This window comes from Lithobates pipiens, unplaced genomic scaffold, assembly GCF_037356315.1.
Source record: "Lithobates pipiens isolate NorthernLeopardFrog02 unplaced genomic scaffold, aLitPip1_a1.2 Scaffold_13, whole genome shotgun sequence".
In the NCBI taxonomy this organism is placed as follows: domain Eukaryota; kingdom Metazoa; phylum Chordata; class Amphibia; order Anura; family Ranidae; genus Lithobates; species Lithobates pipiens.
Window position 1 is genome coordinate 148,854,454 of NW_027507718.1, and position 27,729 is coordinate 148,882,182.

Here is a 27,729-nt window from a genome sequence, read left to right on the forward strand (position 1 = left end):
CTGCAGCTGCTGACTTTTAAAATAATGACACTTACCCACCCAGCGCGTATGCGATGCCGGCACCCGAAGCCGATCTCTCGATCGTCTCTCGGGTGCTGCCGCCGCCATCTTGGGTATGGGAATCAGGAAGTGGAGCCTTTCGGCTTCATTTCCCGGTTCCCTACTGCGCATGCGCGAGTCGCGCTGCACAATAAGGATGGTCCCCGCTGTCTCTGGGATCCGTGTGTTTCCCAGCAGGCAGCGGGGGACCTTCGGAAAGGGGCGTAGATTCTGCGGAAAGGGGCGTACCTTCTGCAGAATCTACGCCGGAAGTGGGTGCAGATACCTGTTCTCCCCCCTGAAAGGTGCCAATTGTGGTGTCGGAGGGGGGGAGGGTTCCAATGAGCGGAAAGGTCCACTTTAGGGTGGACCTCCGCTTTAAAGACAAATTCTCTTTCAATTCGAACTCGGATTTGTTTAGATATCTAGGTATCCAGATTACACCGTTGTATAAAACATATATCAAGCAAACTACTCTCCCTTATTTAACAGTTTTAAAAACCTACTTAAACTTTGGTCATCATACCAGATTTCATTCTCGGGCAGAATAGTGGCCGTAAAAATTATATTACCAAAAATGTTCTTTTTCTTTAGAGCCCTTCCTCTTATTCTACCTAAAAAAAAATGATCATTCTTACAGAGAGAGATCAACAAATTTATTTGGCTAAACAAGAAACCCAGATTTAGCTATTCCCTTATGTTTAGACCCCAAATAAAAGGAGGGCTCAGCATTCCCAACCTTTGGCTTTATTATCTATCGGCCAGATTCACCCAATTAGCCCAATGGTATGCCCCTTCACTCCAAATCCCTTGGCTCCGTTTTGAGGAAGAATCTATCCTACCCTACAATCTACAAGGACTCCTTTGGTCCAAGACTATCCCACCACAAAAATTAAGACCCTTAAACCCTTCAACTATGGAACAGACAAGTCACTAAATTTAAGATATTCTCTGACGCTCTTCCCCCCCCCCCCCCCCCGGCTTCCTTTCTAGGTGACCCTCACCCCCCCCCCCCCCCAAATAGAGCTCAAGATCAAAACTTTCTAACGAATTGGAAGTTACATAACCTAACACATTTAAAATCGCTCTCTTACAATAATTCCTCACCTTTACTAGTCTACAAACAAAATATGATTTCCCATCTACTGAACTAGAGAACTATACAAATATAAGACAATTCTATCAGAAATATCATTCACTTACACTCCACCCCCCATATACACAATTTTAACAAATTTGCATCTCCTCCACTCGAGATAGGGGTTTAATCTCCAGAATATATAAATGTTTAAATGAGACCGATATGCCTGAGAATCGGATTTAAATAACTAATTTACTCTTGAGCAATGGGATATTATTTTTACAAATCTACAAAAATGTACCAAAACAACCTCGATCAGAGAATCAGCCATCAAATTGCTCTATAGATGGTATCTTACCCCTGCTAAACTTAACTCATTTTTTCCCTCACTATCCCCACTCTGCTTTAGGGGTTGCCCCTCTAAGGGAACACTTCTTTTACGTATCTTTTGGGATTGTCCCCACATAAAAAACACTTGGCATAAGGCCAGCACAATCATAGAAAAAATATCCGGTAGAAAGATTGCTCTTACACCCCAAATATGTCTTCTATTCTCCCCTATACAAGATACTCCAAGGTTTAACACAAGCCTAAGCCATACTTTCCTCAGCTCTATTCATTGGGCCATAGCCTTTAATTGGTGCTCAACTACGGTACCTTGGCCACAAATTCTCAACTGCATGAGGAACATCAATCTTTCGGAAATAATTCACCACGCGTTATATGATTCAATGCCCCTCTATCAAAAAATGGATTCTATAGGATGCCACCTCTTTGATTTAGGAGGGGGGACGGAGGAGAAAAGAACAGGTGATGGGGGAGGAGAGGGAAAAAAAGAGAGGAAAATTGAATTTTTTGTTTTTGTTTTTTCGCCTCCCCTTCTTAACATATACGCATTTGTCATTATTTATTTCTTCCCTCCACTACAATACTCTTGATTGGCCTGATTATAACACTGTGCAACTTTTTTTCTTTACCTGTCTAACCATAACCCTTTTTTTTCCTTTTCCTGTACAACATTAATTGTCAAAGATATTTGTATTTATACCTGTACCAGCATTGTAATTGTTTTATACCTTGACCTTTTACATAATAAAAATCGTTTGTAAACAAAAAACAATTTGGACCCTCTTATTAATAGACTTATTCAAAATGATTTTTCTGTCGCGCTTCGTCTCCATTTTAAGTAATTCCCCAATTTGTATTCCTAAAAGCTGATTTCAAGATCCTTTCTTCCTTTATAAGGGGAGGTAGAGCTGTTAGAATTGCTAAAGACGCACTACAGCTGCCCATTTTGAAAGGGGACCTTGCTCCTCCCAATCTTCAAACCTATTATATAGCCTCTCAATTAACGCACCAAAGAAGTTGCGTGCACATGCTCAGCATTATATCCATTTGGGAAACAGATGTATGAGTGCTGCCAGCATTTCTGCAGAGGTTTAAGGGGTTGGGGGTTAGCCTGTCAGTGCTCAGACCATACGCCACACACTGCATCCAATTGGTCTGCATGGTTGTCATCCCAGAAGGAAGCCTCTTCTAAAGGTGATGCACAAGAAAGCCCGCAAACAGCTTGGTGGAGACAAGCAGACTAGGGACATGGATTACTGGAACCTATATATATATATATATATATATATATATATATATATATATATATATATATATATATATATATATATATATATAGAGAGAGAGAGAGATACACATAGTATGGTTTAATGCATTGCTTTTTGATATACAGGAGTACGTAATGATAATGACACTTGGTCATTTGTTTCATGAAATCTTATTGTATATACATTAAAATTGCTGTAATTTAATATAAATTTTGCAACATAATTTTAAAAGTTCTAACATACTTCCTCATGAATCACAGTATCAGAGATCTCATGAGGCACATGCTCACTTTCATTTGCATGTGCAGGGTCATGAGCATAGAAGTCTAACTAGATAAGCAACGACAAGAAAGTGCACGTGCATGAGGATTGATGCATATATGCATTCATGGTCAGGCCCACAGATCCTGGTGCTCGCCGCCTATTTAAACCCAAGGTCTGCCTAGCTTCAGTGTTTGTCTTCAGCTCTAGTTCCGATATCCAAAGTTCCTGAAGATCTGCTTAACTCGTTCCTGAAATCTCACATGGTTAATGTTGTGTTGGTCAAATATAGAATTTCATGGATTGTGATCAATGAAAAATTGGCTTGGGGGTTGTGGGTCTGGGTCGAGGGGACCCATCTCTGTCCTTTTTAATTTTTTTCTCTTTCTTTTTTCCATTTATGTTCCCCTTTTCTTTTTTTTTCTTTGTTTTGATTCTAAAAATGTTTGTATAGATGCTAATGTGGGGGCCATGGTGTCCTAACACATACTTGGATGTACTGTAAGGCACAGCACCTTGTGGTACTGGGAACATTGCATGACACTGGCACCTCATTTTTCAGTACAGCAGGGATAATACCCGAGTTGTTCTTTAATAGCACACATTTGTGTAGTCACATTGTATTCTAATTGATGTAACTGGGTATTTACAGTATATTAACTGAGCTTTACACTCTTGGAAAGCTACTGTTTTATTAGGCAGGGCCTGCCTGTCAGGAGCAGTTCATCTGCTGTTTATATGTCACTTGACTGAGGCGGCTGGCCTATGACCTTGCTTGAGGGCTCACCCATCCTTCCACATTTGTATAATGTTTGTACTCTTGTATCTTGAAATTTCTTTGAATAAAAATGTATTTAAAAGAAAAACAATACCAATAATCTATATTGGCAAATCAGGCCATTATTGGTTGAATAATATCTGATCGTCAACAACATTAGTAGTGTATGCAGGCATTGTAAAATATTATTAAAACATTTGAAAATGATGAGCAAACATCATCCAGAGTGTTGAAATGAACAGCCATATCTGCTACTATATGGTCAAACTAGACAAGCAAATGAATAAGGTTCAAGGTCTTACCAGATTTGGTCTGATTTGTATGTTTTACATAATCTTTCAGGGTTATTTCTTTAGTTACCCTTTTCATCAAATAAAGAACAATTCCACTTAAGATACCAGCCTGGCAAGCCAGACGTGTAGGCTTGTCTTGATGTACAATGAAAGCCATGAGCGTGAAGAAAAATGTAAATGTATTTGTCAAACAAAATAAATTGAGTGGATTTAGCAAACTGCTGGCAGAGCAGATTTTAGTTACGTTATTACTTATTTTCTAATGTTAACTGCTCTGCTGATGAACAGTAAGCAGGTATGGATATCAAATAATAGATGAATGCAAAGTACAAGGGATTTTTGCTTGGTGTATAAAGCCATACCTGTAAATTGTTAATAGATGATCATTTTTGGTGAATATAAGCTCTGTGTTATTCATTAATGTTTAAATTAATTTGAATATGTTGAGGCTTTTAACATTACCTTTGTCAGTGGCAGCTGGGTAGGCAATACTACTCCTTCCTTTGAAAGAAGTTTCCTTTCATCTTCAGTCAACACTAATTCTCCACAATTTCCAGTATTATGACCATTTTGTGGTAGGGTGGAGGCTTGCTGTTTTAATAAAATAACATAATGATAAACAAGTAATACACAATCATTTCTAGCTGTAATTAGAATGTTATAAGCTTTGCATTTTTTTTTAAATAAATGTAGGGTGGACATACAAGTTAGTAAGTTCCAATTGGATCCAAACCACTGGATGTACTGTAAATGTATATGTCAGCCATGCACAATCAATGTAATTTTAAATTATTTTAAAAGTCTTTTGATGCTTACAGTGACATAATAAAAGTTTTGTTACTCTGTATATAGTGCTCATTTAAAGTGGTTGTAAACCCTTACAAACCACTTTGACCTACAGGTAAGCCTAGATTAAGGCTTACCTGTAGGTCCAAGAAATATCTCCTAAACCTATACGGTTTAGGAGATATTTACCTGAAGACAGCCACCGCTGTCTACGGCGCATGCGCCGTAGACAGCGGCGCGCAGGCGCACTGGGTAAGCCGGAGATCGCGGTGAAATGCCGCGAGTGTCGGCTCCCGTGTGCATGCAAGGGAGTGACGTCATCGCTGCTCCAGCGAATCACAGCGCCGGAGCAGCGAGACCCACCAAGAAGATGGATGCTCAGAACTACATGGGACAGCGGTGACTTCGCTGACTCCTGTGTCAGGTAAGTGACACATAATGGACTACTATGCGATGCATAGTAGTCCATTATGCTTTACCTTTGCAGGGAATGAAAGAGGAAGTAAACCCATCAGGGTTTACTTCCTCTTTAATTACTTCCCAGTTTGGTTATGAAAAATGAAACATAAAAGCCTGACTGAGCTGAATCTCAATTATACACTCTGTTTGTTGTATCTATAGATAAGTATAACAGAACCCAGTGATCTGACACATCTATAGAAATATAGAAATCAGCTTTATTAAACACAACTATCTAGACGAGCCTTTCTCAACCAGGCATGCAGCCAGAGGTCCTCAGGTGTGATGCGGGATCATGTCAGATGGGCTGTCAGATGAGCCCGATCTCCTTCCGAACTGTACATCGGCACTGTGAGGGAGCTCCGTCAGCCTCAGCAAAGTGAAAGTAAAGGGAGGGGGAATGTGCTGTGCTCTCTGCTTCCCCCTACAGGGCAGTACCCAGCTGAATGAGGAAAGGTACTGTACTAGAATGTTTTACGTGTGTGTGTGTGTTTGTGTATGTATGTGTGTGTCTACATGTGTCTGTATTTGTGTACATGTGTGTACTTTGTGTGTGTTTATATGTGTACATGTGTCTGTATATGTACACATGTGTTTGTGTCTGTATGTGTGCATATATACATGTGTCTGTGTGTGTGTGTTTGTACATGTGTTTGTGTATGTATATGTTTCATAGTAGTTTCATAGTTAGTAAGGTTGAATAAAGACACCAGTCAATCCAGTTCAACCTGAGTGAGTGTCTACAATTGCCCCTATCCCTGTACATTGAACACTCAAATCGGTCCCTACCCTCAAGGAGCCCACAATCCAAGGTCCCCATTCATATACTAGAGCCAATTTTGGACAGAAGCCAATTAACCTAACTGCATGTCTTTGGATTGTGGGAGGAAACCAGAGTACCCGGAGGAAACCCACGCAGGCACAGGGAGAACATGCAAACTCCTGGCAGGTAGTGTCATGGTTGGGATTTGAACCAGCGACCCTTTTTACTGCTAGGTGAGAGTGCTAACCACTACACCACTGTGCCGTATGTGTGTATGTATGTTACTTTTAATCCTGAGCCACACCTCAACCATTCAATGTACACAGTTGCAGGGTAGTTGCAGCGCAGCCCCATTCACCCTGGGTATACCTCCAGCTGCAGCCTCAGCATGTGTACACCCCCAGCTGCCGCCTCTGAAGCTAAAGGGGGAGAAGTTGGGGTGGTAAAAACAGCTCAACCATGTGGTTTTACACCCCTCCAACCTGACATGTGAACAAGCCCTGGGTTCAAATCTGTGTGGATGCGTGCTGTGTGTAGGGCAGCCCATTCGCTTCAATGGGCTTCCCTACCCTCAGAAATGCAGGGAAAGAAGTCCCCGACCCTTTTTTTAAAATTTCACCGCACCAAAAGCACTCCATGTTTCTGAGGAGGTCGGCTGCGAGGCAGGGCTACATGAAATGGGACCCTGAAGGCTGAACCAGTGAGGGTTAAATTATTTCCTGATTTACAAAAGAAAGAGGATCGCCCGGCACACAAAGTCGCCAGGGGGTTTCCTCTTCCTTGGTGACGTACATGGAGATTGCTGCCCTCCATCTTGCGACTCCAGCGGACATGCACTGTCGGCTGGGGAAGCTTGGTGTGTCGGTGGGTGGAGTGAGCAGGGCCCCGTTCCGGCGCGTGTGTTTCTGACATGCACGCTGGGGACGGGACCGAGCTGTCATTACCCAGGGGGCGTGCCAGCAACGGACACTCTTCCCCCTTCCTCTCCATCAGCTACTGCAATCAGCTGTGCACCAGCTGATTAGAGAAGCGGCTCATTTTTAACCCCAGACTAAATGTCCGCCTGTACTCCATGGCTATTTGCTGAGGGACACCGAGCGGACAATCTGGTGTTCCTGTGTTGTCCATCTTTCCAGGTAACTAACTACCCCTAGCTTATCCACTCTTGCTACACACCTATGACGCTTTCCGCCATATGGTGCGACTTAGTGCCTGGATATGTTTCCTTGTTTTATTCCTTGATGTGGGTTTTTTTTTCTTCTACCTTTTCCAATAATGAATGTACAAACACTATATTGATACTTTTACAGTCTCTACTACTTCTAGGAGACTTGGCTGTTTTTACCCACTTGCCTAATCCATTGGGGGCACCATTGCAGGTACTTTTTAACTTTTTGCTTATACTAATCAATCCCGCCATGCATCCAGACCCATACACTTTAAGTCTGGGTCTTTTGTTCTACACCACATTACCTATGTCTTTTCTTTCTGTCCCTTTCTTTCAGGATCCCTTGCCATTGTCGCCTCAGTGTATCCCCCGGCTGCTGTCCAGTGGTACCACCGTTTCATTGGAGAGGAGGGGGGATAGGGGATTTGTAGGGTCTCCTCTACACATTTTTTGCTAGCAAACTCAATCTACTGTATATACACCTATACATGTGAGCCCTGAACACTGGAAAGCCACATACTATGGCCACTTGCTTCAATTGCTTTTAATCTTAAGATACCGCATGTTTACATCTCTGTACCCTGTTATGCAAGTACAATTTTGGATGAATATACATTGTCTACCTGTATGTATCTCACCCTAATGTCCTGTCATTTGTATTCTCCATCAGAATCACGCTCTTCTATCCCATACCCACCCCTGATGAAGGAGTTTACAATATCTCCGAAAATGCGTAGGGTAACGAGTATCTCGATCTGCCTTACTCTGTATGAGTGATACATTTATTAGCTTCTTGTATCATGGACAGTGCTGTATATTAATTGTTTTGTGACAATTCCCTTTTTTTGTTACTATTTATATATATTTAGTATAAATTAAAAAAGCTATTTTTCTACTTTATTTTTGTACGTGCCTCCAAAGTCCGCCAATAGGGATCCTCTTTCTTTTGTAAATTGTTTATAGGATGTGGCACAATGAATTTGCATAGTAATGCCGATCTATACCCTTGAAATTATTTCCTGAAGTTAACTTGGGCTCACAGGTGATTGGTCAAAGCGGTGTGAGGGGGAGGCAATGCAGAGAGTAGGTCAGAAGTGCAGACATCCGGTCGGCACACAAGGATAGGAAAAGCTAGTGTGCTGACGTTTCTGCCCCTGCTCTCCTCTGCGGATCGATGATCGAAGCTGGCAGGATACCTGAGCAACTCAGGGTAATGGCACAGGCTATGGGCACGGTATGGCTGCAGAATGAGCTTGCAGAAAACGGCTACTATGGTCTCCAGCGGATCGTAGATGCAGCGTGCTTGGCGGGCATGCCAGCCGGAGTGCTACAGCCCATCGGCCGGCCAGAAGAGACCGGGGGGAGTGCAGCACATCCCTGGTGGATGTTTCACCAGAGACGGCAGATCAGTGGGGGAGGAGTCGCAGGGGACTGGGCCCATCATCCAAGGGTGGCCGGTGCCACCCATGCCCCCGGATCTAGCCTAGATCTAAGGGCCACTGTGGAAGGGAGGAGAAGCAAGGCCCCTCCCACCTCCAGGGGGGTGAAGAGGTCAGACACTGCCGCTGCCGGGACCAGCAGTCCCACGGGCTAAAGGTGCGGAACAGAGAACGAGCTTCCAGGGCCTTCTGCGGCCAGTAATTCCTCTCCAGTGCAATCTCCAGGTGGTCTCCAAGAGTCATCCCGCTTGGAAGGTGAGCTGTCCAGAGAGGTGGAGGTCATTGCTCCAAGGAGCTCAGCTGCAGTGGATTCTGGATTGATGGCTGTGGGACCATGTCCTGGTCAGCCCTGTAAGCCCATGACTAATGTTTATGCTTCTATTCTTCTCCTGTCCCTGTGTCAGGGTCCATAGGTGGGAGGTCCCCGGGGGAACATGTTCCTTCAGCATCAGTGTGTGGGGTCTCTTGCCACTCCTCGGTCGTCAGACATGGGGTCAGTCACCACTGGGGAAGTCACCGCCATGCAGGACCTATTGGTGGGGCTACGGTCATTGGTACAGTGACAGCCGGCCACAAAAAAGCGGTGTCTGTGCTTGCAAGTCAGTGAGGGTTCTTGTAGGTTCGGAGCCAACTGCCATTACAAACGTGAATGCTCACCCCTTGTCCAGCTGTTTTAAGGCCAGAAAATCCCATTCCGGTGATACTGCAGCTAAGAGGCTGGACGTGGGTGAGGGCGGACAGGGTGTGCCCCTTTCTAAATAAATATCTGGCAGGTGGCTCGGCTACAAAGAGAGGGTTTCACGGAGGGTTCACGGAAATGGAGGGTTTTGTTATTCAGTGCTCCCTTATGCAGATTCCCCCTGTAGCGGACAACCTGAGATCTGCTAAGGAATACTCTGAAGTGGTTTCTGAGAAGCTTGCTAAGGAAGTGTCCTTGGGCCACATGGGGGGCCCCTTTCCACTCCCCCTTTGTAGAATTTAGTGGTGTCACCATTGGGTGTAGTTCCGAAAAAGGAGCCCAATAAGTTCAGTTTTATACACCACCTATCGTTTCCAAAGGGTGGTTCTGTTAACAATGCCATCGACCCCAAGGCATGTGCAGTATCGTATACTTCGTTCGATGCTGCTGTGTGTTTGGTTCGGCGATATGGTAAGGAGGCCCTTATAGCAAAAATGGATATAGAAGCGGCCTTTCACTTACGTAAATGGTTGGTGGTCTATTACGTGGATCTCTAGCTGTCTATGGGTTGTTCCATCTCCTGTGCATTCTTTGAGTCTTTTAGTTCCTTTTTGGAGAGGGGTAGTACGGGATGTGGCGGGTGTCAATTCTGTTATTCATTACCTGGATAACTTTCTCTGCGTAGGCCCCCAGCTTTCAGGTTATGTAGAGCACTGTTGGCTACAGTGCAGCACATAGCAGAGCGTTTTGGTGTACCCCTTGCAGCTAAGATGGAAGGCCCCGCAGAGGTGATCAAATTCCTGGGGATTATGATTGCTTCTAGGGCTGTGGAATGTCGTCTGCCTGGCGGTAAGTTGCATTCCTTATAGGAAGAGGTTCGCTTAGTCGCAGGGAAACGCAAGATTCTACTGAGAGACCTACAGTATTACTCGGCAAGCTCGATTTTGCATGCTGTATTATGCCCATGGGCAGAGTTGTTTGTAGACGGCTTTCGGCTGTCACGGCTGGGGTCACTTCACCCAGGCATTTTATCAGACTAAATAGAGAACATAGGAATGACCTGCAGGTTTGGCGGGCATCTCTGAATGAGTTCAATGGATGTGGCTGTTTTTACCGGGTGTGGCTGTTTTTACCGGGTATGGGGCATCTTTGGGGGGGGGGGGTGTGGAGTGCTGGTCCAAAGAATGTCAGGAGGTGGGATACTTAAAGATTTGGTGTTGCTGGAACTTTTTCCAGTTTTGGATGCCTTTGCGCTTTGGGGGGGGGGGGGGGGGGGAGTCCTATGCAACAAGAAGGTACACCTGCATTGTGACAACCTGGGGGTAGTGCAGGTTCTTGACTCACTGTCAGGATCCTCTCCTCCGGTCATTTGTTGCAGTATTTGGTTTTGTGTTGTTTACAGAAAAACTTTTTCTTATATGCTGTGCATATTCCTGGAGTGGAGAATATGGTGGCTGATGCTCTTTCCTGTTTTCAGTTGGACAGGTTCTGGGAGTTGGCGCCAGGTGCGGAGAAGAACAGAACCCCTTGTTCTCCTTATCTATGGGGGGTTGCATTAGAATCACCTCCGGTCTGATCCGAAACTCCTCAAGTGAGTCGACATGGTCGTTCTATTCTAAGGTCTGGAAGGACTGAGAGGCTTTAACTCGGCAGTCAGGCTGTGGGAGTGATAGTGGGGAGATGAGCCAGTTACTTATATACTTTATATGCAAGTGTTTTGCAGAAGGGATATCCATTTCAGCCATGCAAAGAAAATTGGCTGGCATTGCTTTCTGGTTCAAAATGCGAGGCATGCCTGATTTTACCAAGGACTTTTTGGTAAAACAGGCATTGAGAGGCAATAGAAGGGGCGTTCAGCGGTCGGAGGGTTGCCGGCCTATCACTTTTGATATAGTGCATGCTTTGTTTCTACAGTCTACAGACGGCTACAGTTTGTTCATCGGAGTTTGAGACGGTACTATTCCTCATGGTGGGGGAACTGGTCAGCCCTTACAAGGTGGCACAAGGGGGCTTGTCAGTGGACCATGTCCACTGTGACAACTCAGCGGTCAGGCTTTTCATCCACCGTTCAAAGATGGATCCACCCTGCAGGGGGGCTCACATTGAGTTGCGCCAAATACAGGGTTCCTTCACATGCCCTGTGAAGATGGTGATGGCTTACTTATGGCTTCGCCCAGGAGTGGCTGGTTCTTTTCTGATCCATTCTGATGGTTTGGCTTTATATACAGGTAAGTTTTAATTTATTTAGATGCTGCATCGCTGCCTTTCGGCTGCCAGTGTCGAGGCCAGTCATTTTTTTATCGCATTCATTTAGGATTAGGGCAGCCACTGAGGCTGCCCGGTGGGGTCTTGACAGCATGGTGGTTAAGCGTATTGGTAGGTGGAAATCTGACAGATTCGATATTTATGTTTGCCCCCATTTGATTTAATATGGGTTGGTTGGTTTAAAAAAAAAAAGGAAGGTGGGGGTTATGTGTCCCCTTTTTTGTTTTGTATTTATTTCCATGATCTGTTGAGTACATAGTTACATAGTTACATAGTAGGTGAGGTTGAAAAAGACACAAGTCCATCAAGTTCAACCTATGTGTGTGATTATATGTCAGTATTACATTGTATATCCCTGTATGTTGCGGTCGTTGAAGTACTTATCTAATAGTTTCTTGAAACTATCAATGCATCTCGCTGAGACCACTGCCTGTGGAAGGGAATTCCACATCCTTGCCGCTCTTACAGTAAAGAACCCTCTACGTAGTTTAAGGTTAAACCTCTTTTCTTCAAATTTTAATGATTGGCCACGAGTCTTGTTAAACTCCCTTTTGCGAAAATGTTTATCCCTATTGTGGGGTCACCTGTATGGTATTTGTATATTGAAACCATATCCCCTCTCAAACGTCTCTTCTCCAGAGAGAATAAGTTCAGTGGTCTCAAGCTTTCCTCATAACTAATATACTCCAGACTTTTTATCATCTTTGTTGTTAATGATACTGTTCTCATTACTAAAATCTTGTGTATATAGTCCCTTATCATCCCATCCAAGAGTTTACATACTATAAATGTTAGGCTAACTGGTCTGTAATTCACAGGGATGTATTTTGGGCCCTTTTTAAATATTGGTGCTACATTGGATTTTTTCCAATCAGCTGGTACCATTCCAGTCAGTAGACTGTCAGTAAAAATTACGAACAATGGTCTGGCAATTACTTGACTGAGTCCCCAAGTACCCTTGGGTGCAAGCCATCTGGTCCCGGTGATTTATAAATGTTCCATTTCCCAAGTCTAATTTTAATTCTGTCCTGTTAACCATGGAGGTGCTTCCTGTGATGTGTCTTGAGGATAAACACAGCAGTTTTGGTTACTGAAGCCCTCGATTTCCTTGTGAAGACTGAGGAGAAGAATACATTCAATACCTTCACCATCTCCCCATCCTTTGTAACCAGATGTCCTTCCTCATTCTTTATGGGGCCAATATGATCTGTCCTCCTTTTCACATTTACATACTTAAAGAGTTTCTAGGGATTTTTTTTCTCTCCTCCGCTATGTGTCTTTCATGTTCTATCTTAGCCGTCCTTATTGCACCCTTACATTTCTTGTTGCATTCTTTATAAAGTCTGAATGCTGATGATGATCCCTCAACCTTGTATTTTTTTGAAGGCCTTCTCCTTTGCTTTTATATGCATTTTTACATTTGAGTTAAGCCATCCAGGACTTTTGTTCACTGTTTTAAATGTATTACCCAATAGGATGCATTGGCTAATGCCCTTATTTAATATGCTCTTAAAGCAAACCCATCTCTCCTCTGCATTCTTTGTTCCTAAGATTGTATCCCAATTTATGCCTTCTAGTAAGGTTATTAGTTTAGGGAAGTTTGCTCTTTTGAAATTCCCCTCATGTTTCCTATTTGTGTGATTTATACGGAAGCCAATTGATCTGTGATCGCTGTTTCCTAAATTGCCCCGTATTTCCACATCAGTGATCAGGTCTGTATTGTTGGTAATCAGTAGATCCAGTAAGCTTTATTTCTAGTTGGTGCGTCTACCATCTGACCCATCCTGTAAGACAATTAGGAACTGGAGAGCCTTAGATGAATGCGTGGTTCCCTCCACCCAGTCTATGTCTTAATTAAAATCCCCCATTGTGATAACACTTCCCATCCTTGCTGCTAATCCAAATTGTGATTGTAGATTAGTAGTAGTTTTTATATGCACTGTAGGTTCAACTATATATTTATAAGTACTCAGAAGCCTTGACCTCAATTGATCCAGACATAGTCAAAATGTGGCTAGAGATCAATTTCCAAAAAATCTGTATGCATAAAGGTACCGACATCCCATTTTGTTTGAAAAATAGTAGAGTACTGGATAGGGGATTTTAAAGGTACATATTTCAGATATACACTACAACGTGTTATTATAAAAGTACAAAAAAATTCTATTTATACACAACACTCCAATAAAATGGATACAGACATATATTCAGAGTCATAGGTGTATATACACAAAATCCCTATTAGTGACATCGTTAAATGCTGCAATTCCATACTTAAAATACTGCATCCAAAACTTTCTACATGTTTCGCCAAAACGGCTTCATCAGGAAAAATGGACAAAGTTGTTCAAAAGTAATTTTTTGATAAATTCTGATATAGATTCTCAACTTTTGGTGTATAGAAAAGAAAGAAAATACAAGTCAATAAAATACACATAAACATAAACGGCATTAGATCAATCCGAAGTGGCCACATGAAACCCCACCAGGGACCCTTTTTTTTTCTTTGTGTAAGGGGGTAAGGGGAGGGATTTTGGATGGGGATGGGAGATTACGTCCGATATGGACGTCCCTGGTGGGGTTTCATGTGATAGATTGATCTAATGCTGTTTATGTTTATGTGTATTTTATTGACTTGTATTTTCTTCCTTTTCTATACACCAAAGCTTGAGAATCTATATCAGAATTTATCTAAAAATTACTTTTGAACAACTTCGTATATTTTTCCTGATGAAGCCATTTTTGGCGAAACATGTAGACGTTTTTGGACGCAGTATTTTAAGTATGGAATTGCAGCATTTAATGGTGTCGCTAATAGGGATTCTGTGAATGTACCTATGACTCTGAATATATGTCTGTATCCATTTTATTGGAGTGTTTTGTATAAATAAAGAGGCTTTTTTGTACTTTTATAATAACACGTTGTAGTGTATATCTGAAATATGTACCTTATAAAATCCCCTTTCCAGTACTCTACTATGATCCAGACATAAGCAAATAACCCTCATAAAAAGTGATATTTTTTAAACATGAGAAAATTCCATCATGATTCCTAAAGGCAATTATGTAACTGGATCAACTTTTTTTTTTTTTTTAATACAAATGTAAGTAGCCTTTAAAATGTGAGTAGGCTTTTTGTGTAACAATCTAAAATATACTTTAGAATTGGTAACATTTGCTTTGCTTTTACTTTTTCATATTCAGAGATTAAACCTATTTTATTAAAGTTGCAAGAGATGCCTTGTGTGACAACCATATAGTAATACAACATTACACTGGATTGGCCTGTTTATATCTTTCTTTATATCTTTCTTTTCGATTAGTAAATTCAGGTCTATTAATTTTTTTTTGATAAGTTCCTCCATATCTCACAATTTAGGCTGTCATTCGGCGCAACCTTTCCAATTACATAGGTTGAAAAAAGATATATGTCCATTGATACAAACAGAAATTATTTAAAAACCCAGATCCTCGGAACTCCAAACTCATAACTGAATTGAATGAAAGACAGAAACCAAGATGTACATTTTCAGCCAGAAGATGGAACTGTCTGGCATTATTATTTCAACAGAGGAGTACTATATTTTATTAGTAGGAGAGAACCCAATAAGAAATAGTTCTGTATGTCAAAACCGAGATCCCCTTTGCATCTATTTGTCCATCAATGGCCTTGGTTGTTTAAACCACTAGTTCAATAAATATATGACATGTAAAGTATTATTTGTCATCAGGGCTTTTTTCAGCTGAAAATTACTTCTACCACCTTTGGCTTAGGCTCTTTCCTCTGTGCTCACCAATATCACAGATATCTGTGTTTTCTCAGTGCAGTATGGGGACAAGGGAGGTGCAGGTGTCCAGGGTGTAATGCAGATGCTGACACCCCCAGTGGGTGATCTCCTTGCAAGGGAGAAAGGTGGAGGGGGGAGGTACTAGAGAAGAGGGACGAGATGTGGATGGGGGGTACAGAGGCACTGTAAGCAGCTGTGGAAGAAGGCTGAACTCTGCACTCTGTGTATATGCAATGCACCCCTGAACTCTGCACTATGTACGCAGCACACTTCCGAACTCTGCACAGAGCGCACCCCTGAACTCTGCACTCTTGAGTGTAACCCCACCAAACTCTGCACTCTGTACATAATGCAGAAGTATTTAATGCCCCTTTAAGACCCTCCCACTGTTAGTGAAATTTGACTATACCCACTATTTGTTTTGGTTTGGAGGGTCTGTACATGTCCGGGGAAAGGGAATTTGGGGGGTTGTGGTTGAGTTCCTGCACCTATTTTCTGAGAGAAAAAAAGCCCTGTCTGTTATTAAATATGACTGACTTTATTTTTCTGACTTAGATTAAGATCAGAACACATTTTAGAAAACATTCATGCAGAAATTCCGAAAAAAATTTGGTTTTCCTCAAACTGTATATATTTCATTAATAAATACGTTCATTTTAAGTTACCATTCAGATCTCACCATGTCAAAGCTGCTGGAAAGCAAGAGATCCTTTACAGTTAGTGGTATGTCTGAGATCTGAGGTTGTGATTTTGGATTGTTTTCATTGCAAATAAGCCCAGTCCATATGTCTGCAAAGTAAGAATTGGGAATATCAGAGTTATAGTAAAAAGCCAGTTTTATGGAAAGTGGATCTAGGATAGAGATGAAAGAGAGATCCCCATACACTGTAATATAGAAAAGGCATATAAATACAAATTCAAATGTTCACCCCCTAAAACATTTGCAGAAAAGGTCACTATTCCATTGTACAAAATGTACTATATTGCAACTTACCATTTCTTATACAGTATGACGTGGCTCTATTAATTATCTTTTGAGGTTTTTCTCCATTATTTTGAACTGATTCTCCTGAGAATAGAGCATTTTCTGTCTCTCCTCCACGGTTTATATACTGGGAGCCAGGGCCAGATTAAGGGCAGCATGGGCTTGGTGATCGCACAATTTTTGTTAAAACAAATTAAATAATTAAATTAAATTAAATAGAGGGGAGAGAGTATGAGAAAGCGGAAGAGAGAGAGCGCAAGAGAGAGAGAGAAAGAGAGGGGGGTTGAGAGAGAGAGGGGGGTTGAGAGATAGAGAGGGGTAAAGAGAGAGGGGGGTTGAGAGAGAGAAGGGGGTGAGAGAGACAGAGGGTGTCTTTGGGTAGTCTTAGTAGGGTAGTAATGTGAAGTGCATAGCAAGCCACTGCGAACTGTGGGTGGAGTCACATTACGGTAAGAGTGGGAGGGAATGCCCTACATGCGATGCATTGGAACGTGCATGCTCTGTCACATGTGCATGATGAGAATGAAGCCTTACAGTTACCAACCATGTAACAGGGGTATTTACTATGACAGACCCTTTCCTGACTCTCTGCTAATCTCCACATCTTCATCCACCTCCTCTCAGTACACCTGTGCATTGTAAATCCCCCCGCTAACCTCTGCACCCCTCCCTGCACATCAGAGCCCCCCTCCTCACATTACAGCCTCACCCTTACATCACAGCCCCCCCCCCGTTTCACATTAGAGCCCCCCTTACATCACAATCCCCCCTTGCAATCACAACCCTCCACATCATATCTTCCCCCGTTAAATCACAAAACCCCTCCCCACATCACAGCCACCCCTTTCATATCAAAGCCCCCTATATCACAGCCCGCCTCCCTTTACATCAATGTCTTCAGTCCCCACTTTCAAATCACAGCCCCCCTACATCAGTCACACCCTTTCACATCACAGCCCCCCTTACATCACTGCTCCTCCCCCATATCCCTACTCCCCCCTTTAACATCAAAGCCCCCTTCTCACATCACAGCTCCCCCAATATCAATGTTCCCACCAAAGACCGTGCTCCTTCACAATCACTGCCCTATCTTAACACAGCACGACAGAGTGTGGAAGGCACAGTAGGCTGGATTCCTGTTCTGTATATGTATTTGCCTGCCCACTGCCACCATTAAACTAACAGTGGGGAAGAGGGCGAGAGATAGAAAAGGTATGCACTTTCATGATAATTGAAAGGTTGGGCAACTCCTGCTCCTCATGTAGACCTGTCACATCTCCCACCTCCTTCCCTGCAGTTTAACAGCAGCGATGACAGGGAGGCAAATATATATACAGGAGAGGAATCCAGCCTGCTGTGACTCCCACCCTCTGCCGTCCCTGAGTGTTAACAGCGGTGGCGACAGAAGAGAAGTCCACTAAGGCTTTTAATGGTGCGGCCATGGTCTGTATTGGAGTTTCTCTCTGCCCGTGTGCAGACTGCCATTTAGTGACACCTGTTCTATGTCAGAAACCATGAACCAGACTGAGACAGAAGTACAATTAAATCACGCTTGTTTATTAATAAAAAGATAACTAGAGTAAGCTTAGTCAAAGCATAGCCAGAGTCCAGTAACCGGTCCGAGTAGTCAGCCAGGCCAGAGTTCAGTAACCAAATCGGTAATCAGCCAGGCCAGAAGTCAGGGATCCAAGTGGAGGAACAGCAAGCAGGATAAGGAGCCAGAAGGGATGTCAGCAAGCCAGTCTTTAAACAGGAATGCAGGAGATGGTTTCTTGTGATGTGACCAAGGCAGAGATGAAGTGAGCTGGAAAGCTTTAAGTAGGCATGTCAGACGAGCAGGATCAGGAACAGCTGAGTAACTGTGGAGAGAGATGAGAGCTGGCAATTAGCTGACAGCTGAGCAGCCAGCCCAGAGAAGGAAGGGCTAAGCCAGCCCTGACAGTACCCCCTCCTCAATGACCCCTCTCCCTCAGAGGGCCACTGGGCTTGAGGTCATGTACGTCCGAGCATGAAACCCAGGAGTGTTCCTCCAGACCGTACCCCTTTCAATGCACCAGGTACTGTATGCGCCCACGGAACCTACGGGAGTCAACAATGGATTGTACCTCATACTCCTCATGGTTCTCAACCTGTATAATGTGAGGACATGCCACCGAGCACTGAGGTGGTAAATCGGTTGCAGACCAAGAGTTTCAATAAGGAGACATGAAACACATTTGAGGTGCGCATACTAGGAGGAAGGTCCAACGCGTAAGCCACTGGGTTAATCCTGCGAAGGATAATGAAAGGCCCAATAAACCAAAATGCAAACTTCAGTGAGGGAACACGAAGTCGGAGGTTGCGAGATGACAGCCAGACCCTGTCCCCAACCTGGTAGGAAGGCGCAGGCAGGCGTTTGCGTTCAGCATGCAGTCTGTACCTATCATTAGCATGATGCAAAACGTCTCCTGGACTTGTACCCAAGTGGAAGGAAGACCACGGAGATGCTCCTCTAACGCAGGAATACTCTGGAACAAATGAGTCAGGCAACATGGAAGGTTGAAAACCATAATTTGCCATAGATGGAGACAATAGGGAGGCAGAATTCAAGGCCCTGTTGTGAGCAAACTCGGCCCATGCTAATAGGTCTGACCAGTTGTTATGGTGGTCAGAAATATAGCAACGTAGGAATTGCTCCAAGGACTGATTGGCTCGCTCTGCGGCCCCATTAGACTGCGGGTGATACGCAGAAGAGAAAGCAAGCTGAATTCCCAACTGTGCACAAAAGGCTCGCCAGAACCAGGAGACAAACTGACTGTCCCTGTCCAAGACAATCACCTTGGGTAGCCCATATAAGCGAAGAACTCTCGAGCAAAAATGGAAGCCAGTTCCTCAGAAGTAGGCAAATTCTTACGTGGAATACAATGACACATCTTTAAGAACCGGTCAACCACCATAAGGATAACAGTGTTGGCTTGGGAGTTGGGCAACTCCACAATGAAATCCATTGACAGGTGGGTCCAGGGCCTCTCTCCATTGGGTATGGGTTGTAGGAGGCCCACTGGAAGGTGTCGTGGAGCCTTACTCTGAGCACACACGGAACAGGCAGCTACGAAGGCAGTTACATCAGCCCATAGACTAGACCACCAGAATTTTTGGGAACTGGCCCAAATGAGTTTATTCTTCCCAGGATGGCCAGTTGCCTTCGGAGATTGGCAAGTCTGGAGCATGGCAGTACGGAGACTCTCTGGGACAAAGCAGCGGTCACAAGGTTTCTCACAAGGAGGAGCATGGACATGAGCAGCAAGAATTTTGTCACCCAAAGGAGAAGTTAGACTGGTGCAAACCGTAGCCAAGATACGATCAGAAGGAATCACAGGAACCGGAACCGACTCCCACTTGGAAGTGGAGGAAAATTGTCGACATCAGCCCTTACATTCTTTTTTTTTTTTTTTTTTTTGTTAAAGATTTTTATTGCGCACATAAGTATTTTACAAACAATACATCTGACATGGGTTACATCCATAAAAATGGAGAGAAAAACAAACAACCAAGATGCATTAAGAATAGTAACATTGTACATATCAACCATGGCATATCTAAACCAAATCTGTTTCCAACCCAGCCATTTTCCCAGGCATGCGCTTTCCTTTTTTTTTTTAAACCTAAAACTAATTGAATACCCCTAAGAAAAAAAACTCCCATCCCAAGGGATGTCCATGAAAGGTTATGTTAAGCATCCATCTTGTTTCTGTCAGCCATCTTAATATTCACAAACTTCCATTTTACAATATGTACAGTTTGAACACCCCTTTAACTTCCCAGATAACTGTCTCAACATGAGATTCTTCTAACTCATTTGTTCTCACACACTTATCTAAAACTTTTACACATTTTCTCAGCATTCCTTTAGCTACTGAAGAAATCATGTACTGTCTCTTATCTTTTTCTCATATTAATTTAGCTAGCTTAGAACAAAGAACAATAGCGTTTTGTCTTGACCAGCTGTAATCGTCTTGATGTCTACTGCGCATGTCTTATTCTGTGTGACGCGAAATTTACTATATCAATCGCTCTGTAATAACTCAATACAATTAGTTCTTGAAGGACGCCATGGTGTGTGTGTGGTTTTATTTGTCCTTCGAGAATTGATTCCAGAGTACTCTGAATTTATACAATACATTGGATCTAAGGTCTGAGAGGTTGAAGGGACCACCCTAGACACGGGATTAACCCTTTCAGCACTGGGGGCTTGTCCCGGGATGGATGTTTATTTACCCTTAATGGACTTGGAAAGCTATTTTAACGGCTCAGTAAGCGAATTCTATTCTTATTGAGTGAAATTGACTTGCCGGGGTCCAGGTGTCAGGTGTGTGACTTGGCTTCCATCCCACAGAGATTGCTGTTGGGTTATAAAACCTCTCATAAGTATAGATAAGTTGACCGGTCATGACCTTAGGGGTCATATAGTGTTTTGGGGACACTTGAAAAGGTCTTGGTGACCTTAGAAGAAAAGGTTTTGGTGACCTTAGAAAAATTTACAAAGTACTCTAGAGTTTTAGTTCTGTTCGGGACAGAACTGGTGACTGATGATCAATGTATTGTGTAAACTTTGTGTATGATTGTATAACTGCTTTGCTTTAAAAGTATCACGCTGAATGAATTGCGCTGAGTGTGTATATGTGAACTGCTATTTTGTTTCAAGAACCAAAAGGCATACTTGGTGAGTGGTATTCCTGGAGGTTATAAAGTTACAATTTTGGTAAAGCTATTTTGGGAAAGGTAAACAGATTAATGTACATTGCAAGTTAAATTCATCTGTGGTTTAAATTTGTCTGAAACAAAACAGCAGTTCCATGAGCAAGATTGTGCGTTTATTGTGTCCGAAATACTCTTTAACTTGTTCCAAATTTATTCTGTTACAGACTTGAAGTGATTGTAGCTGTATTAGTATAAAAAAAGTATCACGGACAGTACTGAATTTTTTTGTTAAAGGAATCTAAGTTGAGGTAATGTCTAATTGTCTGATTCACACCGTTGTCTGATTGTCTGCACCATTAGGTGGCAGTCAACCACAATAAATTGTTTTGCTTTCATGGGAAAATGGAATGTACATCGCTGCCTAGTTAACCCTTGGGTGGATCATATGGCAGGATGGACAGAAAGCCGGTTTGGGTATTCTGACAATTTTGGATCCATTATTGATCCAGACTTTCCTGAGTAATCTCAAACCTCATTTAGTGGTCCCAGTCAAACAAATGATTACTGAATGGTCAACACTTTCTAGAACTGACTTTGGCAAAGCTCTTTCACAGAAGATGCAGCAGGTTGTTTTGATATACCAAAGCCGTCACCTGTCTCCACACAATATTTCCAAGGGAATACGAAGGGGAACTTTAGAGGCAGAGGAAATTTTAGAGGCAGATTTAAAGGCAGAAATGGAAGAGGGACGAGTCGCTCTACAAACAATGGATGTTTCAATTGCGGTGCTGAGGATCACTGGGTGAGTCAGTGTCCTCATCCCACCCCTCCTCAGACTCCCGATTCCAGCTCTGTCCCTAACCAGACACAACGACCACAGGCATCCATCCAACAAGGTCCAACATTTACAATCAAATGGGGAAATCAACAACAATGATGGGGCCCGGAGGGTAGTGTCCCAGCTTTTCCTTTTGTCTCAGATGATTTCACTGACAGTCCAATGGTTGCTATTTCAATAAATGGGAGACTCCTCCCCTATCTCGTCGATAGCGGGGCCACTAGGAGTACTATTTGTGAAGATCATTTCAGAGGCAAGTGGGAACCAGCGGAACCTTCTTTGGGAATTAATGGGATACTGACAAAAACATATAGGACTCCACCCCTACCAATAGAAGATGATGAAGGGTACACCATATGCACACATTCTTTTAGGATAATACCAAGGTGTCCTGTAAATTTGTTGGAAAGAGACTTGTTTGGGCCACTAGGAATTACAATTAGAACCAACTCAGAAGGTGGTCTAGACATTTCCTCAGATAAAATCACTATAGTAGCATGCAAACCAGGTTTATTGATGCTGTCACAACAAAATAGTGGAGAAGATTTTGAGGATATAGACCCCCAGGTCTGGTCTACATCAGATCTGGATGTAGGACTTGTTTCATGCACACCATACAAGGCCACTCTCAAAGAAGGTGCATTTCCTATCTATCACAAACAGTATCCACTCTCTAAAGAAAAGATGGCTGGCATAGTGCCAATGGTGAAAACGTTTTTGCAGGATGGAATCCTGGAGGAAATTATTTCTCCATACAACACACCTGTTAACCCTGTAAAGAAGCCGGATGGCTCCTTCAGATTTGGACAGGACTTGAGGGCCATAAATGACCTCATAGTCCCAATAGCACCCATTGTACCTGATGTTCCATCTCTACTGTCCTCCATTCCAGCAACAGCCAAATGTTTTACTGTAATTGATTTAAAGAATGCTATTTTCTCTGTCCTTGTAGACAATGAGACAAGGCCACTCTTTGCTTTTACTGTGTCGATTGACCAACACAATCGCCAGTTTACCTGGTGTAGAATGCCCCAGGGATATATAGACTCACCTGTGGTCTATTCTATAGTACTCCAAGCCACCCTCAGGCCTTGGACTGCCCCTCATGGTTCTGTACTGCTGCAATATGTTGATGATCTTTTGATTTGTAGTTCTTCAGAGGAGGACTGCCGAGCTGATAGCCTATCCTTATTGAAATGGTTACATACATGTGGTCACAAAGTGTCTAAGAAAAAATTACAATGGTGTAAACAGGAGGTTGAGTACCTAGGGTTTGTGCTGTCTCCGGGAGTTAGGAAAGTCAGTCACAAAAGAACTGTTGCTATAGTGGGTCTGCCCCGCCCACTTACCAAGAAAGACCTGCTAACCTTTTTTGGAATGATTGGTTGCTGCCGCCAATGGATACCTGACTGTTCTTTCTATGACAATATATTGAGACAAGCAACCCTCTCTGAAATGTCTGACATTGTAAAATGGTCTGATGAAATGATAAATGCTTTTACCATGTTGAAAAGTGCAATGGTTACCAGCCCGAGCCTCGGCCTCCCTGATTTTAGCAAAATGTTTCACATGTTTGCTAGGGAAAATTGCAGAACCATGGCAGGAGTACTGGCCCAGGAGCATGGTGGGAGACTGCGCCCTGTAGCTTTTTTCTCAAAGGTGGTTCCAGGACAGGTGCAAGGCATGCCTGCTTGTCTCAGAGCGTTGGCTTCTTGTTCTATGGTTGTAGAGTTGGCAGCACCATTTACCTTGGGCCATAACACTACTTTACACACCTCACACAACGTTACCACACTCCTCAAAACTTTACATACTCAGCATATGTCAGCACAAAGATTGAGTGGGTATGAAGTCATCCTCCTGTCCAATCCAAACCTGAAAATAAAAAGTTCAAACATAAACTCTGGCCCAGCTCCAAATTTTGAATGCCTTATTAGGTCTTAAAGGAGAACAGGATGACTTACCACCACCTCATGACTGTACACAATCAATACATCAGGACACTTCACCTAGAGCAGATATGCTTTCAGTACCAATTCCTACTGCACAAACAGTTTTTGTTGATGGCTCTTGCAGCAGACCAAGTGATAATGTCTATCATGCAGGATATGCTGTTGTCCAACTGCCGGATACTGTCCTCGAAGCCAATCCAATACCCTATCAGTCTGCACAAGCTGCTGAATTGATAGCATTAACCCGTGCATGCCAGCTGTTTGCAGGAAAAGAGGTAAACATTTACACCGATTCCAGGTATGCTCATGGTGTGGTCTGGGACCATGGTGTAATATGGCTTTGCAGAGGATATGTGGCAGCAGATGGAAGGAGCATCTCACACTCTGACCTAGTCACAGCATTACTAGATGCAATTCAGTTGCCTTCAAAACTAGCTATCATGCACTGTAAGGCACATACAGGCCAAATTACTGATATAGCCAAAGGTAATGCACTAGCTGACAGAATAGCTAAAGAAGCTGCATCTACACAAAAGGCAAACATTCAAATGCCCATGCTAACACCTCAGCCATGTTCCCTGAAAGAGACACATTGGCTCACGGAACTACAGGCTTTTGCCACCCCTGATGATATTGCGCAGTGGAACTGTGATGGGATGGTACAAAAGGATCCTAAAACAGGATTCATCTGCAAAGAGGGGAAGCCGTGTATTCCTGTTGCTAGCGCCCCCTGTTCATTGCACAATACCATGGACTGGGTCACAAGGGATGGCAGGCCACATGTGAACTTCTACATGCAGATTTTTTCATTGCAGGATTACCTAATCTAGTCAAAGCTTTTGTAAGGAGATGTGTCACTTGCATTAGGAACAATCCAACAAACCCAAAGAAATCAAAGCATGAACATCTTGAGTACCCAACAACACCGTTTACCCATTTGCAGATAGACTTTACACATATGCCCAAAGAAGGAAAGAAACAACAATATCTTTTGGTCATAGTGATCATGATGTCTCTCTGGCCAGAAATCTTTGTCGCCAACAATGAAAATGCACAAACTGTAGTGAAGATCCTCACACAGGAAATTATTCCTAGATGGGGATGTCCATTGCAAATAAATTCAGACAATGGCCCAGCTTTCACAGCTAAAATCTGCCAAGATCTTGTAAAAGTACTAAAAATAGACTGGAAATTTCACCTCCCCTACCATCCACAGAGTTCAGGAATTGTAGAGAGAATGAATAGAACAATTAAAGACAGGATAAGGAAAGCTACGGGTGGGAATTTTGGCAAGTGGAAAAAAAGTCCCTCCCAGCTGTATTAGCTGAAATCAGAATGACCCCTCACAGTGTGATGGGTTATTCCCCCTTTGAGGTACTCATGGGTAGGCCATTCCCCACACTGTGGGCTAATCATCCCTTGATGGTAGAGAAAGGTGATTTGGAACAAATACAGGAGGAATATGTAAAAAAAACTGATTGAAACTCTTGATATTGTTGAAAGAAGAGTTGCTCGCACCTCTCCTCCTTCTTCACAGGTACCAACCCACCCGTTCCAGGTCGGTGATAAAGTTGTGGTCCAGAGGCTTCAGAAAGGTCGAAAGCCGCAAGAGGTTCCATTCGGACCAGTGACCAAAGTGGTAGCCGTCACCAGGACCGCCATCCTTACAGAGGAAAGTCCTACTTGGATCCATGCCAGCAGAGTAAAGAAGGTTGATCTAAGCCCAGGAACTGAAGAAAGGCTGAAAAGAGGTGAAGCAGGGGTTTTAAGTCCTCAAAAGACAAGCACAGACATAAAGGACAGTGATGTCACTCATTTCACCACAGACTTCTGGGAAGGCCTTTTGCCTTCTGGTGATGTTTCTACTTCTGATCTTTGTCCCAGTGTGGATAATAACTAACTGTATCTTTCATCCTGATGACTTAGGTGCCTTGAAACTCATATGTGGTAAAAGCGAAATATACACCAACCATACTGACTTTCACCTCAGAAATCGCAGTAAAAGAGATGTCTCTAATGAATTGATCAAAGAAACAAGTTTTTCTGGAAAAATGTTACTGTTAAAATGTAAATATGCTTGCACCCAGAAACTGCTAAGATCCCACTTTTAGCTGTCCCTCTAAACCTTATTAAACCTCTAACCTAAGTCCTTATTGGAAAATACTCTAGTCTTAAGTATTAAGAATGTCTCAGAAGGGTACCGCAATCAGAGTATTATGTTTTACACTTTAGGAAGGACGCATGAACCCGAGTGGTGTGTTCAGTTAGGCAATACATCCAACGGAATAGGTATGTGTTCCAAGTCAGTATTTAACATTTCAAAGGGTATTCCCTTCCACACCAGTAAAATTATAATAGGTCATATGTGTAGTTACAAAAATCAATCCCTTAACACCACCATTAGTGAACTTACTACATACAGGAACACAACCTCTGGGATACTTGTGAGTAAACTTGTTAGTGCTGCATTTGAGGCTGGAACTGAGCCCCAACGTAGTTCTCTAAGAAGTTTTTCATTGGGAAACAATACATACGTATGCTGTGCTAAAATTTGTTACCCATGGATCCCCGCAGGAGTGAAAGGATGGTGTTATTTAGCACAGTTGGTACAAGTTATGTCTTCCCTAGGCCAGAATCAGGAACATCACATACAAGTTACTTCAAGTCTAGTACATAGGTTAACTTATAAATACAAGAGAGAAAACCCACCTATGTTTTCTACTTCAGATAAGTCATGGACATGGTTTCCATCCTGGACAGGATGGGGCATAACCATGATGGACAAATTGAATAACTACACTAGTCTAATAAATGATGTTATGGAAAAAAAACTCCCAAGATATAGAACTACTCAATGTCGAGCTTAAAGCAATTAGAAGACAATTAGAGTTACATGAATTGGCTATTGAAAGCATGAGTGCAGCTCTGACAGGTTTATGCGAAATGACCCAAGATTATGAGTGTTGTACATGGTTTCACAATACCAGCCTGGAAATCCCAGACTACTATGATGTTATTAATCAACACCGAACACAGGTAAATGAATTAATGAAACAAGCAAGGGACATAGGTAATTATGGATGGAACCCCTTTTCTAGTTTGGGTTTAGGTGGAATGTTTTTATGGTTAAAGGACATAGTGATTATGATTAACATAGTACTATTGATAGGCTACCTGATTTTCAAGCTTATTCTACTTTGTATTAGCAAATGTACTACACCAGACCAACCTTCTCACACATATACACAATATCTGCAGCTTTACGTAAATGAATATAACAAACGTAGCAGGAACTGTAGATTTCAGGAGGCTGCGGATCTGTAGAAAGTCATTCCATGACTTAAGAGGGGGTTGAAAGGTTATGTTAAGCATCCATCTTGTTTCTGTCAGCCATCTTAATATTCACAAACTTCCATTTTACAATATGTACAGTTTGAACACCCCTTTAACTTCTCAGATAACTGTCTCAACATGAGATTCTTCTAACTCATTTGTTCTTAAACACTTATCTAAAACTTTTACACATTTTCTCAGCATTCCTTTAGCTACTGAAGAAATCATGTACTGTCTCTTATCTTTTTCTCATATTAATTTAGCTAGCTTAGAACAATAGCGCTTTGTCTTGACCAGCTGTAATCGTCTTGATGTCTACTGCGCATGTCTTATTCTGTGTGACGCAAAATTTACTATATCAATCGCTCTGTAATAACTCAATACAATTAGTTCTTGAAGGACGCCATGGTGTGTGTGTGGTTTTATTTGTCCTTCGAGAATTGATTCCAGAGTACTCTGAATTTATACAATACATTGGATCTAAGGTCTGAGAGGTTGAAGAGACCACCCTAGACACAGGATTAAC

The 27,729-nt window shown here is 42.7% G+C and overlaps 1 protein-coding gene and 1 long non-coding RNA gene across 2 annotated transcripts in view; one reads left to right on the top strand and one right to left on the bottom strand.

Annotated features, from left to right (window-relative positions):
* Positions 1-27,605, top strand: part of LOC143974397 (uncharacterized) — a 299,135-nt gene extending 271,530 nt beyond the window's left edge. The window contains exon 3 of the long non-coding RNA XR_013272211.1: positions 25,408-27,605. This is a non-coding gene — a long non-coding RNA (uncharacterized LOC143974397). The remainder of the gene's footprint in view (positions 1-25,407) is intronic.
* The window catches only part of CREB3L3 (cAMP responsive element binding protein 3 like 3), a 533,749-nt gene that overhangs the window by 184,266 nt on the left and 321,754 nt on the right, over positions 1-27,729 (bottom strand). The window contains exons 4-5 of the mRNA XM_077475725.1: positions 16,095-16,204; positions 4,531-4,659 (exon numbers count right to left, since the gene is read on the bottom strand). Coding sequence (XP_077331851.1) covers positions 4,531-4,659; positions 16,095-16,204 — 239 coding nt within the window. The remainder of the gene's footprint in view (positions 1-4,530; positions 4,660-16,094; positions 16,205-27,729) is intronic.